The sequence below is a fragment of the Sus scrofa genome, chromosome 2, assembly GCF_054392235.1.
Source record: "Sus scrofa isolate SSC_HxYL_T2T_F1_AM1 chromosome 2, Sscrofa_HxYL_maternal_Yorkshire_Landrace_v2.0, whole genome shotgun sequence".
Taxonomy (NCBI): domain Eukaryota; kingdom Metazoa; phylum Chordata; class Mammalia; order Artiodactyla; family Suidae; genus Sus; species Sus scrofa.
In genome coordinates, this window is record NC_139384.1 from 73,357,575 (window position 1) to 73,372,841 (window position 15,267).

The following is a 15,267-nucleotide window of genomic DNA, read 5'->3' on the forward strand; positions in this document are numbered from 1 at the left end:
GAAGTGGGGTTGACAGGGAGTTTGTCATTGGTAGAGGCAAACTATTATATTTAGAATAGATAAAAAACAAGGTCCTACTCTGTAGCACCGGGAACTATATCCACTCTCTTGGGCTAGGACATTATAGAAGATAGTGTGATTAAAAGAGTACATGTATATGTTTGACTGGGTCTTTACACTGCAGAGCAGAAATTGACACAACAATGTACCTCAATTATCGGCTAATTAAAATAAAATAAAAAACTGTAAATACATGAACTCTTTGGAAATGTAATGGGAATGGGTCAAAATTTCTAGTCGTAGATGTAATATGGTATACCCTCAAGAACTTATCTATATATAAAATATTAGCATTAATTTCTTGACAGCAAAATAGAAATTGTAGTATTTCAACTGTGAGTTATGCTCATTTGAATGAAAATTGGTCATATTATTTTCCTTTTTATCCCAAGAGTCACCTCCACCCCATGGAACCAGGGAACCGTACAGAAGTTGCGAAATTTCTTCTTCTGGGACTTTCAGAGGAACCAGAACTACAGCCCCTCATATTTGAGTTTTTCCTCTCCATGTACCTGATCACGGTGTTTGGGAACCTGCTCATCATCGTGGCTGTCAGCTCAGACTCCCACCTCCACACACCCATGTACTTTTTTCTCTCCAACCTGTCCTTTGTAGACATCTGTTTCACCTCTACCACCGTCCCAAAGATGCTGTGGAACATTCAGAACAAGAGCAAAGCCATAACTTTTGATGGCTGCTTCACCCAGATGTATTTTTACATACTCTTTGCAGGTTTAGATGATGTTCTCCTTAGTGTGATGGCTTATGACAGGTTTGTGGCCATTTGCCACCCCCTGCACTACATGGACATAATGAACCCTGGACTCTGTGGGCTCTTGGTTCTGCTGTCCTGTGTAATGATGGCCACGTATTCCTTGTTACATAGCTTAATGGTATTGCGATTATCCTTTTGTATAGACTTGGAAATCCCCCACTTTTTTTGTGAAATCAAACAGCTGGTCCAACTTGCCTGTTCAGACACCTTTCTTAATAACATCATGATGCATGTTGGAGCTGGACTTCTAGGTGGTAGCACCCTGACTGGTATCCTTTACTCTTACTTTAAGATAATTTCCTCTATATGCAGAATCTCATCAGCTCAGGGGAAGCATAAAGCCTTTTCCACCTGTGTATCTCACCTCACTGTTGTCTCCTTATTTTATTGTACAAGCCTAGGAGTATACCTCAGCTCTTCCACTACCCACAGCTCACAGTCAAGTGCAACAGCTTCAGTGATGTACACTGTAGTCACACCCATGTTGAACCCATTCATTTACAGTCTGAGGAACAGAGACATGAAGAGGGCTCTGCAAAGGTTATTTGGGATGGAAAAGTTTACAAAAGGACACTTTGTCCTGAGGTTGAATAAATGCACATCATAGCAGGTCTCAAAGCCTCAGAGCCAGATATCATGATTCTTTGATCAGATTGTAGAAATAGTACTTGATCCTTCAATGTATTGCCTGCTTCTATTTCCATCTCTTTGATTTCAACTTTCCATACACTTTAAGTACCTTGCTTCATTAACTTTTCTTCCCTGTCATCTAAGGTTTTCTTTTGGCATTTTTCTGCTCTCCCAAATTTTTCACTGCCTTAAGTGAAATATATGGAAATTCCCATGTATCTCATGAGACTTCATGCATTTCCTAAAAATAATTTATCCTGGAAAAAAAATGCTGAGAAATGTTCCTTTCATTTTACTAAATGAATAATCTTGTATTTTTTCTACCGCTTTGAAAAAACTAAGCAACTAAAGCCAATTACATAATTTAATGTGTACAAAATAAGAAACTGTAATCTATCACTTTTTGCATATAATTCCTTTTTACATAATTATCATATTTGCTTTTCCTAAAAATGTAGACTTTAACATATAGAGTGTTTCATAAGAAGTCATTCAGTTTTATTCTCCCTAGGATCGTTTTATTAAAGTTGATTTACAATGTAATGCCAATTTTGGCTGTACAGCAAAGTGACCCAGTCATTCAAATACATCTATATATATCTTAACATATACACATACACATATGTACATTCTTTTTCTCATCATATTATATCCAAAGAGTTATGATATAGTTCTCTGTGCTGTAGAGTAAGATCTCATTGCTTATCCATTCTAAATTCCATCTAGGATCTTGTTCTTAGTTTAAAAAATATTGATTGGAGTATGGTTGACTTAAAATGTTGTATAAGTTTCAAGTGCATAGAAAATCAATTCAGTCATACATCTGTCTATCTATCTATCTATCTATTCCATATTTTCTCCATATAGGTTATTCCAAACTAATATGTAGATACCCCTTGCTATTCAGTAGGTTCTTCTTAATTATCTATTTAGGTGTCCACATTGCCTACAAGAGTCCTGGCAAAACTGATCATCAACTGCCTGTCTCCAACTGTAGTCTATGTGAAACACAAATTTTAATAAATGGTTTGATGTAATGAAGTCTAGTGTCAGAGATGATTTTCAGTATGATGAAGCAAAATGTATATCAGATTAGTACTATGCAAACTGTTTATTCATGGTGTAAATTCACTTACTGATGAATGTAAGCTTAACATCTACGTGTAAAGGGTTTATCATTCGGGTGAAGGATTTTGGGGTGTAATTATATTTTATGTTGAATTATTTTTCTGTTTCTACTTGAAAACTTCCATTATTGCCTATGAATGTGATTCCTTCCATTGCTCTAAATGAAATATCTTCCTCTTCCTATCTTTTGTTGTAACTACTGAAAGGGTGCTAAATGTATATACACACATATGTATCTCTCCAAACACGGACAACTAGAGAACTTAAATTCATGTCCAGTCCTGTGAATCAGAGTCACAAGTTTTGAAGAAACAAGCATGTCCTTTTAACCTTCATAGTTACTTACAAGGAGATATCAATGGAGTCATTTTAATACAGTTATATAAAATAAACTTGAATAACAGTAATTACAAATGCTATTCAAATATCAGAACAGCTGCTTAGAATGAGAAAAAATATAATAATTTCCCTCAATTATATTCACATTGATCATAATATCAGTTAGCTAAATAACAAGTTGTCCTAAAAGCAAATAGTTTAACATAATTCATTTATTACCAAATAGGATTATAGGATGAGAAGGTGGTCTGAGTTCTTAATCTCAATTTCATGGGTGTATGAAAGTTGAAAATAGTCAGCTGTCAGGCTCTATTTTGAGTTTTTAAGGCTCACACACTATGTGTGTGCAGTGGTACTGCTCTTCTCTCATGAATGACATTATGTCAATATCATCCTTTTTGTACATAGATCAGTCCTTAGTTTCCAGGGAAAAGTGGGCTTATCAAATATTAATTTTTTATTTTAGTTTCACTGTTCTTATATCCATATATGACAGTCTGCTTTCTTCCTAGTTAGAAGAGGTATCTCCTAATTTTTAGGTGTGATTAATTACGTGTGCTTCACTTACTACCTTGAATTATGTAACTCTAGAAATTTAAATTTCTTAACTAATTCATTGATCTATAATTACACACAATAAACTATTCACTTTAAAATATGTGAATCACTGAATTTCAAAAAATTAGCAGTAAAATACATGGTTTCATTTGTCTATAATTCAAAAAGATGGACAATAAATTTTAACTTATTTATACTGTTATTGTCAATAATGTAATTGGCCTGAGCCTCAGTTTTTTTATTTTATTTTTTCCCACTGTACAGCATGGGAATCAAGTTACACTTACATGTATACATTTTTTCCCCACCCTTTGTTCTGTTGCAATATGAGTATCTAGACATAGTTCTCAATGCTACTCAGCAGGATCTCCTTGTAAATCTATTCGAAGTTGTATCTGATAACCCCAAGCTCCCGATCCCTCCCACTCCCTCCTTCACCCATTGGGCAGCCACAAGTCTAATCTCCAAGTTCATGATTTTCTATTCTATGGAGATGTTCATTTGTGCTGGATATTAGATTCCAGGTATAAGTGATATAATATAGTATTTATCATTGTCTTTCTGACTCATTTCACTCAGTAGGAGAGTCTCTAGTTCCATCCATGTTGATACAAATGGCATTATGTCATTCTTTTTTATGGCTGAGTGGTATTCCACTGTGTATATATACCACTTCTTCTGAATCCAATCCTCTGTTGATGGACATTTGGGTTGTTTCCATGTCCTGGCTATTGTGAATAGTGCTGCAATGAACATGCAGGTGCATGTGTCTCTTTTAAGTAGAATTTTGTCCGGATAGATGCCCAAGAGTGGGATTGTGGGGTCATATGGAAGTTCTATGTATAGATTTCTAAGGTATCTCCAAAATGTTCTCCATAGTGTTTGTACAAGTTCACATTCCACACCCCCTCCAGCACTTGTTATTTGTGGAGTTACTAATGATGGCCATTCTGACTGGTGTGAGGTGGTATCTCACGGTAGTTCTGATCTGCATTTCTCTTATGATCAGCGATGTTGAGCATTTTTTCATGTGTTTGCTAGCCATCTGTATATCTTCATAGGAGAACAGTCTGTTCAGGTCTTTTGCCCATGTTTCCATTGGTTGATTGGCTTTTTTGCTGTTGAGTGGTATAAGTTGCGTATACATTCTAGAGATTGAGCCCTTGTCGGTTGCATCGTTTGAAACTATTTTCTCCCATTCTGTAAGTTGTCTTTTTGTTTTCTTTTGGGTTTCCTTTGCTGTGCAAAAGCTTTTCAGTTTGATGAGGTCCCATGGGTTTATTTTTGCTCTTATTTCTATTGCTTTGGGAGACTGACCTGAGAAAATATTCATGATGTTGAGGTCAGAGAGTGTTTTGCCAATGTTCTCTTCTAGGAGTTTGATGGTGTCCTGTCGTATATTTAAGTCTTTCAGCCATTTTGAGTTTATTTTTGTGCATGGTGTGAGGGTGTGTTCTAGTTTCATTGCTTTGCATGCAGCTGTCCATGTTTCCCAGCAATGCTTGCTGAATAGACTTTCTTTTTCCCATTTTTTGTTCTTGCCTCCCTTGTCAAAGATTAACTGACCATAGGTGTCAGGGTTTATTTCTGGGTTCTCTATCCTGTTCCATTGGTCTGTCTGTCTGTTTTGATACCAGTACCACACTGTTTTGATGACTGTGCCTTTGTAATATTTCTCAGTGTCTGGGAAAGTTATGCCTCCTGCTTGGTTTTTGTTTCTCAGGATTGCTTTGGCGATTCTGGGTCTTTTGTGGTTCCATATAAGTGTTTGTATTGTTTGTTGTAGTTCTGTGAAAAATGTCATGGGTACTTTGATAGGGATTGCATTGAACCTGAAGATTGCTTCAGGTAGTATGGCCATTTTTACAATATTGATTTTTCTAACCCATGAACATGGAATATTCATCCATTTCTTTACATCTTCTTTGATTTCTTTGATTAAAGTTTTATAGTTCTCGGCATATAGGTCCTTTGGCTCCTTGGTCAGGTGTATTCAGAGGCATTTGATTTTGTGAGGTGCAATTTTAAAAGGTATCGTATTTTTGTATTCCTTTTCTAATGTTTCATTGCTGGTATACAGAAATGCCACTGACTTCTGAATGGTAATCTTATATCCTGCTACTTTGCTGAATTTATTAATCAGTTCAAGGAGTTTTGGGGTTGAGTCCTTAGGGTTTTCTATGTATAGTATAATGTCATCTGCATACAGTGACAGGTTTTTCTCTTCTCTTCCTATATGGATGCCTTTTATTTCTTTTGTTTGTCTAATTGCTGTGGCTAGGACTTCCAAAACTATGTTGAAGAGCAGTGGTAAGAGTGGGCATCCCTGTCTTGTTCCAGATTTGAGTGAGAAGGCTTCTAGTTTTTCCCCATTGAGGATTATATTGTCTGTGGGTTTGTCATAAATGGCTTTGATTATGTCCAGGAATTTTCTTTCATACCCACTTTGGCGAGGGTCTTGATCATGAATGGATGTTGGACTTTGTCAAATGCTTTTTATGCATCTATTGAGATGATCACATGAGTTTTGACTTTTCTTTTTTTAATGTGGTGTATGATGCTGATTGATTTGCATATGTTGAACCATCCTTGTGACCTGGGATGAAACCTACCTGGTCATGGTGTATGATCTTTTTGATATTTTGTTGGATTCGGTTGGCTAAGGTTTTGTTGAGATTATTTGCATCTATATCATCAATGATATTGGCCGATAGTTTTCTTTTTTGGTGGTATCTCTGTCTGGTTTTGGAATGAGGGTGATGGTGGCATCATAGAATGTCTTTGGGAGTATTCCTTCTTCTTCAACCTTTTGAAAGAGTTTCAGGAGGATGGGCACCAGATCCTCTTTATATGTTTGATAGAATTCACCTGTGAAGCCATCTGGTCCTGGAGTTTTATTTGAAGGGAGTGTTTTTATGACTTCTTCAATTTCATTTTAGTGATCAGTCTGTTCTGTGAGTCTGTTTCTTCTTGATTCAGTTTTGGCAGGTTCTAAGCTTTTAGAAAATTGTCCATTTCATCCAGACTGTCAAATTTGTTGGCATATGGTTGTTCATAGTATTCTCTTATGTTTTTTTGTATTTCTGCAGTAACCATTGTGATTTCTCCTTTTTCATTTCTAATTTTGTTTATTTGGGTTTTTTCTCTCCTCTTTTTAGTGAGTCTGGCCAGGGTTTTGTCAATTTTGTTTACCTTTTCAAAGAACCAGCTCTTGGTTTTATTCATTTTCTCTATTGTTTTTTGAGTCTCTATTTTATTGATTTCTTCTTCGATCTTTATAATTTCCTTCCTTCTGCTGACTTTAGGTCTTGTTTGTTCTTCTTTTTGTAGTTCGTTTAAGTGGAGGGTTAAGTTGTCAATTTGGGATCTTACTTCTTTTTTGAGAAAGGCCTGTATCGCTGTAAATTTCCCTCTGAGCACTGCTTTCGCAGCATCCCATAGATTTTGAGAGGTTGTGTCCTCATTATCATTTGTTTCAAGAATTTTTTAAATTTCCTTCTTGATTTCCTCATTGACCCATTGGCTTTTTAGTAGCATTTTGTTTAGTCTCCATGTAGTAGGTTTTTTCTCATTTCTTTTCCCATGTTTGATTTCTATTTTCATGGCATTGTGGTCAGAGAAGATACTTGAGATAATTTCTATGCTCCTAAATTTGCTGATGTTAGCTTTGTGTCCCAATATGTGGTCGATTCTTTAGAAAGTTCCATGTGCAGTTGTAAAGAATGCATATTTTGATTTTTTTGGATGTAGTGTCCTGAAGATATACATTAGGTATACCTTTTCTATTGTTTCCTTTAGGATCTCTGTTGCTTTATTGGTTTTCTGTCTAGAGGATCTGTCCATTGGTGTGAGTTGCATATCAAAGTCTCATAGTATGATTGTATTTCCGTTGATTTCTCCCTTTATGTCTGTTACTATTTGTTTTATGTATCTGGATGCTCCTATATTTAGGGCATATATGTTGATGATAGTAACATCCTCTCCTTGGATGGATCCCTTAATCATCAAGTTGTGTCCTTCTTTGTCTTTCTTTATGTCTTTTGTTTTAAAGTCTCTTTTGTCTGATATGAGTATTGCACCTCCTGCTTTTCTGTCATGTCTATTGGCATGAAATATTTTTCCCCACCCTTTCATTTTCAATCTATACATATCCTTTGTCCTAAGGTGAGTTTCTCATAGGCAGCATATTGAAGGCTTTTGCCTTTTTATCCTCTCAGCCACTCTGTGTCTTTTGATCAGAGCATTCAGTCCATTGACTTTTAAGGTGATCATTGATAGATGATTATTTATTGCCATTTTGAACCTCGTGTTCCAGTTGATTCTATGGTACTCCATTCTTCCTTTCTTTTTTTGGTTGGATGGTCTCCTGTTATTATCTGTTTGATTGTTTTGTTTTTTTTTTTTTCATTTTTTGCCAATGCAATGTTTGGTTTTTGCTTGTGGTTGCCCTGTATTTTAAGTATGCTAACCTCTTCCTATAATTGTGTGTTTTAGCGTGATGGTCCTGTAGGTTCAAACACTTCATTACTATATTAAAATTAAGAAGAGAAACATACAAACAAAAAGGGTCTATTTTTTCCTTACTTCCCTTGCCCACATTTTATGGTTTTGATGACTCTTTTTTTTTTTTCCTTTTTAATTTTATTTTGTTTGAGGCCTGTTCATGATTAAATCTGTATGCTGGCTTATTTGAGTGACTGCTCCCTGATTGCAATTTCCTCAGTCCTAGTTCTTCCTCTTCTTCTTTTTTTTTCTTTTCTTTTTTCTTCCCTTTCCTTCCTTTCTTTTTGGTTTAGAGAAGCCCTTTCAGTCTTTCTTTCAACCTGGTTTTGTGTTGCTGCATTCTTTTAGTTTTTGTTTGTTGGAAAAAATTTTTATTTCCCCTTCTATTTTAAATGATATTCTTGCTGGATAGAGTATTCTAGGTTGCATACTTTTTCCTTTTATCACTTTAAATATCTCTTGCCATTCCCTCCTGGCCTGTAGTGTTTCTGTAGAGAAATCAGCTGATAATCTTATGTGGGTTCCCTTGTAAGTAACATTCTGCTTTTCCCTTGCAGCCTTTAGGATTCTCTCTTTATCACTAACTTTTGCCGTTTTTATTATGATGTGTCTTGGTGTGGGTCTATTTGGGTTCAACTTGTTTGGGGCCCTCTGTGCTTCCTGTATCTTTAACCCAGTATCCTTTAGATATGGGAAGTTTCCAGCAATAATTTCTTCAAGTATATTTTCCATTCCCTTATCTTTTTCTACTCCTTCTGGAATTCCTATTATGCGTAGATTGGCCCACTTTATATTATCCCATAGGTCTCTTATATTGCTTTCATGTTTTTTGATTTGGTTTTCTGTCTGCTGACCTGATTGGGTGAGTTTCATTATTCTATCTTCCACATCACTGATTCATTCTTCTGCATTATTCATTCTGGTTTTTACTGCCCCTAGTTCAGTTTGCATCTCTGCAAATGAATGTTATAGTTTTTCTTGGCTCCTCCTTATATATTCTAGTTCCTTTCTGAGGGTATCTGCATTACTGTTCATATCTTATCTTAATTCCTTCAGTATTTTCACTATTTCTCTTTTGAACTGCAGGTCTGTCTGACTGCAGAGATCTGTTTCATTGTTGACTGTTTTAGGTGAGTTCTCCTGTTGGTTTGACTGGGGGTGGTTTCTCAGCTTCTTCATCTTGCTGGTTGTTTTCTTTTTCCTGAGGGAGTTTTATTCTCCATGGCCAGGTGTTGTTTGCCTTGTCACTGCTGTGGAATGTTTCCTGAGGGCTGGCGTTGTTGGCCAGTCTTCTTTGAGGCAGTGTGGCTTTTCCAGAGTGTGGGTGGGGCTGACAGGGTCTCTCTGAACCAAAGGAGGACTTCCTGAGAGCAGACAGGCCTGGGAGGTCCGCACTAAAATGGAAGCAGATTTCACTCAACTGGGCAGATCTTGCTTTGGTGTTTTGGTGCTGTGGGGCTCTTGCAGGGTACTGGTGGTGCTGAGCAGCTGTTCCATGGGCGTTCAGTACCTCCCGAGGGCTGGAGCGGCTAGCTGGGCTGCTGCAAACCCAAGAGGCTCTTTCCAAGGGCATCCTGACTCGGAAGGACTGCCTGAGAATGTAGGCAGATTTTTCACAGCCCAGCCACGCCTGTTCTAGCTTTTCTGGGCTGTGGGGACACTTGGAGGGGGCTGGAAGTGCTGGGCAGCTGTTCCATGGGAGTGCAGCACCCCCCGAGGGCTGGAGCAGCTGGGCTGCTGCGAACCCAGAGGATCTTCCCCAGGGCAGTCCGACTTGGAAGGACTGCCTGAGAATGTAGGCAGATTTTTCTTGGCCCAGCCAAGCTTGTTCTAGCTTTTCTAGGCTGCAGGCCTTTTCCCGGGGGCTGGCAGTATTTGGTGCTGCTCCGTGGGGGAGTAGCCCCTCCAGAGGAGCCTAAGTTTTACTTATTCCAGAAGGAAATATGATAAAACCCAAGTTCACATGGGTGACCTGAGGAATAAATGAAATGTATAGAAATACTATCCTGAGTACACAGGTATCATTTAAGTTTAGGAGTACACATATAGTACATATATTCATATATATATATGCTTGCATCTGTATACATTTTCTCTCAAAGATACTTGCATATATACATATATATGTATATGTATGCACACCATATTATTTATAACTGATCTATTATGTTGAAGGAAAACTTGAGAGAAATTTTGAGAGATAGTAGTGCAAAGAATGAATGTTTGGATAAACAAACACAAAATAGAAAGAATATAGAAATTTTGACACAAAGATTTATAGTAACAAATATGATGGTAATTTTAATAATGAAGTCCTTTTCCTCTCTTATTTTCTTTATCTTCCTAGGGCTGCACCTGCAGCATGTGGAAGTTCCCAGGCCAGGGGTTGAACCTGAGCTATAGCCACCAACCAACACCACAACCACAGCAACATTCAACGTAGGATCCGAGCCAAGCCTGCAATCTACACCACAGCTCACGGCAATGCTGAATCCCTAACCCACTTAGCAGGGCCAAGGATTGAACCTGCATCCCCACAGTTCCTAGTTGGATTTATTACCCACTGAGCCATGAAGGGAACTCTCCCCTGTTCCTCTATTAATTCCTCAAAGACTTTAGTCAGAATCACATTTACATTTAGTCAATATGAAGTTCTCTGTACCAGCTAATGGGGCAGAATATTTTCAAATGGCCTTAATTTTCTCCTTTAAGGTAGGATTTTAACACATAATGCTAAGGAAAGCTCACTTAGCTTGATTGAATTTAAAGGCTTAAACTCAGCTCTGAGAGACTATATATGATTAGGCAAATATCTGTGTTAGTTTTGGATTACTTCTGTAACAAATTACCATGCTAATAGCTTAAAACTAATTTCTGTCTTACAGATCTATAGGGTCAAAATGCTGACATAGGTCTCATCGAGCTAAAATTAGGATATCTGAAAGATTGAGATTCTCCTTTATGCTCCAGAAGAGAATGGATTCCCTTTTCTATTTACTTCTAACAGGATTCCTTGACTCATGGTCTTTCCTCCATCTTCAAACCCAGGTCTCTGACTCCAATTCTTCTTCCTCTTTCTTTCATATTTACAGCACCATTGTAATTATATTAGTGCAACTTTGATAATCACTGTTAATCTTCTCATATCAAGATTAATGATTAGCAACCTTATTCCATCTACTGTTATAATTCCCCTTGCTATAACAGCTAGGATACTCAAAAGTTCTTTTTTTCTTCACTTGCTAAAATTAGAATATAGTTGATTTACAATGCTGTGCCAATTTCTGCTGTACAGTGTAGTGACCCAGTCACTACACAGACACACACCTCCCCCACACACCCACAATCTTTTTCACCTACTGTCTTCCATCATGTTCTACCCAAGAGATTGGATATGCTTATCTGTGCTATATAGTGAAGGTCTTCTTCATCTATTCTAAATGTAATAGTTGGTATCTACCAACCCCAAATTCCCCATTCATTCCATGTCCTCCACTTTCTACCTAGGCAACCGCAAGTCTGTTCTCCATGTCTGTGAGTCAAACGATCTCAGGACTACAATGTAGACATATTTTGGAGGATCTTATTCTGCCTATCACAAAGTCTTTTTCAGATAGAAATTATTTGATGTCTCTCAAGAGCCCTTATTTTAAAACATCCAAAAAAGAATTTAACACCCCCTAAAAAGCTAGTGAAAATTTTGTCTTTCAAAACTTCACACATGGAATATTTTTGGTGAAGAGCTAAAACTGCCTATACTTGATATAACTTCACAATACAAATAGTAGCCCACAGGCCAGGACCTGAAGCATCAACTATATTTAGAAGCTTTCTCTTTCTGACTTACGTCACTTAGTATGAGAATCTTCATTTGCATCCATGTTGAAAGACAAATACCATATATATAAATTATATGTGGAATCTAAACTATGGCAAATATGACCCTATCTATAAAACAGAAATAGATCACAGAGATGGAGAGCAGACTTGTCATCATCAAGAAGAAGAGGGGAGAGATGGGTGTGGGCAGAGAATTTGGGGTTTGTAGATGCAAACTGTCATATTTGGAATAGATAAGCAATGGGGATCCTACTGTACAGCACAGGGATCAAATTTTTGGGGGTAAAACGTGATGGAAGATAGTATGAAAAAAAAGAAAAAAGAATGTACATATATATGATTGGGTACTCTGCTTTACAACATAAATTGAAGGAACATTGTAAATCAACTATATTTTTATAAAGAAACAATACTTAGGAGCCTGTTACAAATGCAGAGTCCCCACACTTCCTGAATCAGACCTAATGAATCATAATTTGCCTTTGAACTATAATCCTTGAAAATTTGTAGGAATAGTGAATTTATAGAAGTGAAAGTCTAGAAATTTTTTCAGCTACTCACTGATGATTTTGGGGGCAATATAATTTTTTTTATATTTTCTTCTGCATTACAGGAGTTCATTAGCATCCCTTCAGACAAGCCAAATATCCTTAGTTGGAAAATTATCTCTGGTTGAGGATCACTACCCCAGAACTTGAGATATAGAGGCATCCTGAGAGATTCCAATCAAGACTCCATCTCTTACTTAAAAACTTTAAGCAGAACATTATATATTCTGAGTCCCATTTATGCAACGGGGGCTATAGTACATAAGAGGTCAGCATCATGGAGTGAATTTCTGAACAAATTGGACAATCCCTATAATGTGCTGAGGTAAACTATTATACATAAAACATTTAAATATGTCTCATAACTACAAGCATTTCATAATGAGCATTTCATAATGAGGATGACTGTTTTTCACTTCTGACATGAGTAGGAAAATCCTAATAGTTTCATCAAAAGTGTCAGGAAGCCATACAGTATCGTGCCTAAGGTTTTGTATGAAAGTTCGGTGTTATCCTACTTATAAAAAGGGGAATAATATCTTTTATAAAAATATCAGTGGCTATATGGTCATTGATTGGAAGATCCAAGAGGACTAATCAGGAGATACTCTTAAATCTGGGAACTTAAGAAAACTAACTCAGGCTGGGATAAGGTGTTGAGAAGTTTAAACCTCTGGATATAGGAATATTAGTGGAGGAGTAATAAAAACTGAATTCACCTGCCTTATTACTGGCCTCCTAGGAACAGAGAAAGAGCAGGGTAATTTTCCTTTCTGTCCAGACTTGTGTCCCAAAGGGAACTCATGTATATGGATGTGGGAGTTACATCAATAAAATGCTTAATGAGAAGGTAAAGTGAGCTATAAATATCTCATCTTCTGCAGTCCTCTCCTTGGGCTTCTCAGGACATGTTTCCTTTGGAGACCTAAGTCTGACTGTGAAACCTATCTGTTCCTCCTTCCAGAAGTGTCTTGTGGGGACAGACTTTCTGTCTCCATTATCAGCCATCCAAGAGGCTTGGGAATTTCCTCACAGAGACCTTTCTCTCAGAGTTCTCATCCAGGTGAGTCCAAGAGCCCAGTAGATACTGTGGGAGAGAATTAGAGAGAATGAAACCTCAAACCTTTATCTGAGGTCCCCTGTGGGCCAATCCAGCCTAGCTCAGATACCAGGTTACTGTCATTTTCTTTGCTGGGCTGATTTATAAATAAATGTATTTAGTTACGGCTTAAAAGAGTATCGAACAATGACATCAATAACGTAGCTTCAATGCTGCCAGTTAAATGGTAATAATGGAAGTCTGACTGGAAGAAGGAATAGGAAGCATAAAGTGCTTCCAGAAAAAGTAGAAAATGATTTCCATGGTATTATTAATTAACAAGAGGAGAGAAATAAGGTTTTAGCTGTAGAGTGATAAACAGTGAAATGAGGAGTCATGGCACAGCAGAAACTAATCCAACTAGGAACAATGAGGTTGCAGTTTTGATTCCGGGCCTCGCTCAGTGGGTTAAGGATCCGTCGTTGCTGTGAGCTCTGGTGTAGGTCACAGACGTGGCTCAAAACAGTGAAATGAGGGCATTTCTCTTTATTTTAAAAGCAGAGAAATACAAATATCATATGATATGACTTAAGCATGTAATTTAATAATAAATTATGCAAAAGAACTTATTTATAAAACAGAAGCAAACTCACAGATTTCAAAACAAATCTTATGGTTCCCATCAGTGAAACCATAAGGGGGAGGGAAGAATTGTGAGGAGAGAATTACATATTCACACTACTATATAAATAGATAAACAAGAACCTATTGTATAGCACAGGAAAATATACTCAATAGGTTGTAATAACCTATATGAGAATAAAGAATGGATGTATTTATTTGTATGATTGATTCACTTGGCCCTACAACAGAAGATAATACAACATTGTAAGTCCACTATATGCCAATAACATAAACTTTTAAAAACGATGGGCATTTTTGACTGTTAATGAGAGAAAGGTCTAGATCAAGGGATTCATGCAAATACATTCCTGCAACAGCATTTCTTCAAATATTTGTATTACAGGATCTATTTTCACCCTGGGTATTCACACATAAAATGTGAATTTTAACATATGAGAAAAGAGATATGATAAAGAGCTTTACTTTGCAATGTTTTATTACCTGTGAGACTGTACATGTATATACATTTTTATATATTCGTTTCTTAGCCATTGACTTTTTCAATCAAAAATTGTCTGCGAGAGTCCTTTGCTTTGGTGTAGTATGGTTGGTGCATTTGGAGTGTTTGCATTCCTGTCTTTGACGGTGTTCCTTCAAAAAATAATTGGTTTTATTTTTTTTTCACAATAATTGCTTGCCATTTAGTTCTTTTATGTAAGTATACATATATTTGTGAGAATGTTTTATCTATATAAATTTTGCATGGTCAAAATTATTAGTCATATGGGATCCTCTCCACAGCTTTTCTCTCTTTTTTATTTTTTTTACCAAAATAATTGAGCTGTCGCTTTAATATTTGCCACTTCAAAATCCTTGGTTTAAACAAAAATAATAGTGAATATTGTCCTGCATACTTACTGCTAATAAATAACTTTTTATACATATACATTTTCTAACTTTATTTCATCTCTGTTATCCATATTGTTCTTTACAGCCTTTTGTGCTGAAATGTATCTGTAAACATTGTATCACATTTGGCCATCATCTGGAAGGAACTCTTTTTTACAATTTGAATAAAGGTCACTTTTATCTTCTATAAATGCATTTGAATCCATAATCTTTGATATGTGAAAAAATATAACCTGCATACACTTTCCTCCTTACATTTTAAAATCCCTTCTCTTTTATATTATTTTATTTCCAAGTCATTGGCAATTTAGCAT

At 36.6% G+C, this 15,267-nt stretch overlaps 1 protein-coding gene across 1 annotated transcript; it reads left to right on the forward strand.

The window, feature by feature from the left end:
- The first annotated feature begins 467 nt into the window (after positions 1-467).
- Positions 468-1,442, forward strand: LOC102167841 (olfactory receptor 7A17-like). Its single transcript, XM_005661222.2, has one exon. It carries the CDS (start codon positions 468-470, stop codon positions 1,440-1,442), a length of 975 nt encoding a protein of 324 aa, XP_005661279.2.
- The last annotated feature ends 13,825 nt before the right edge of the window (positions 1,443-15,267 follow it).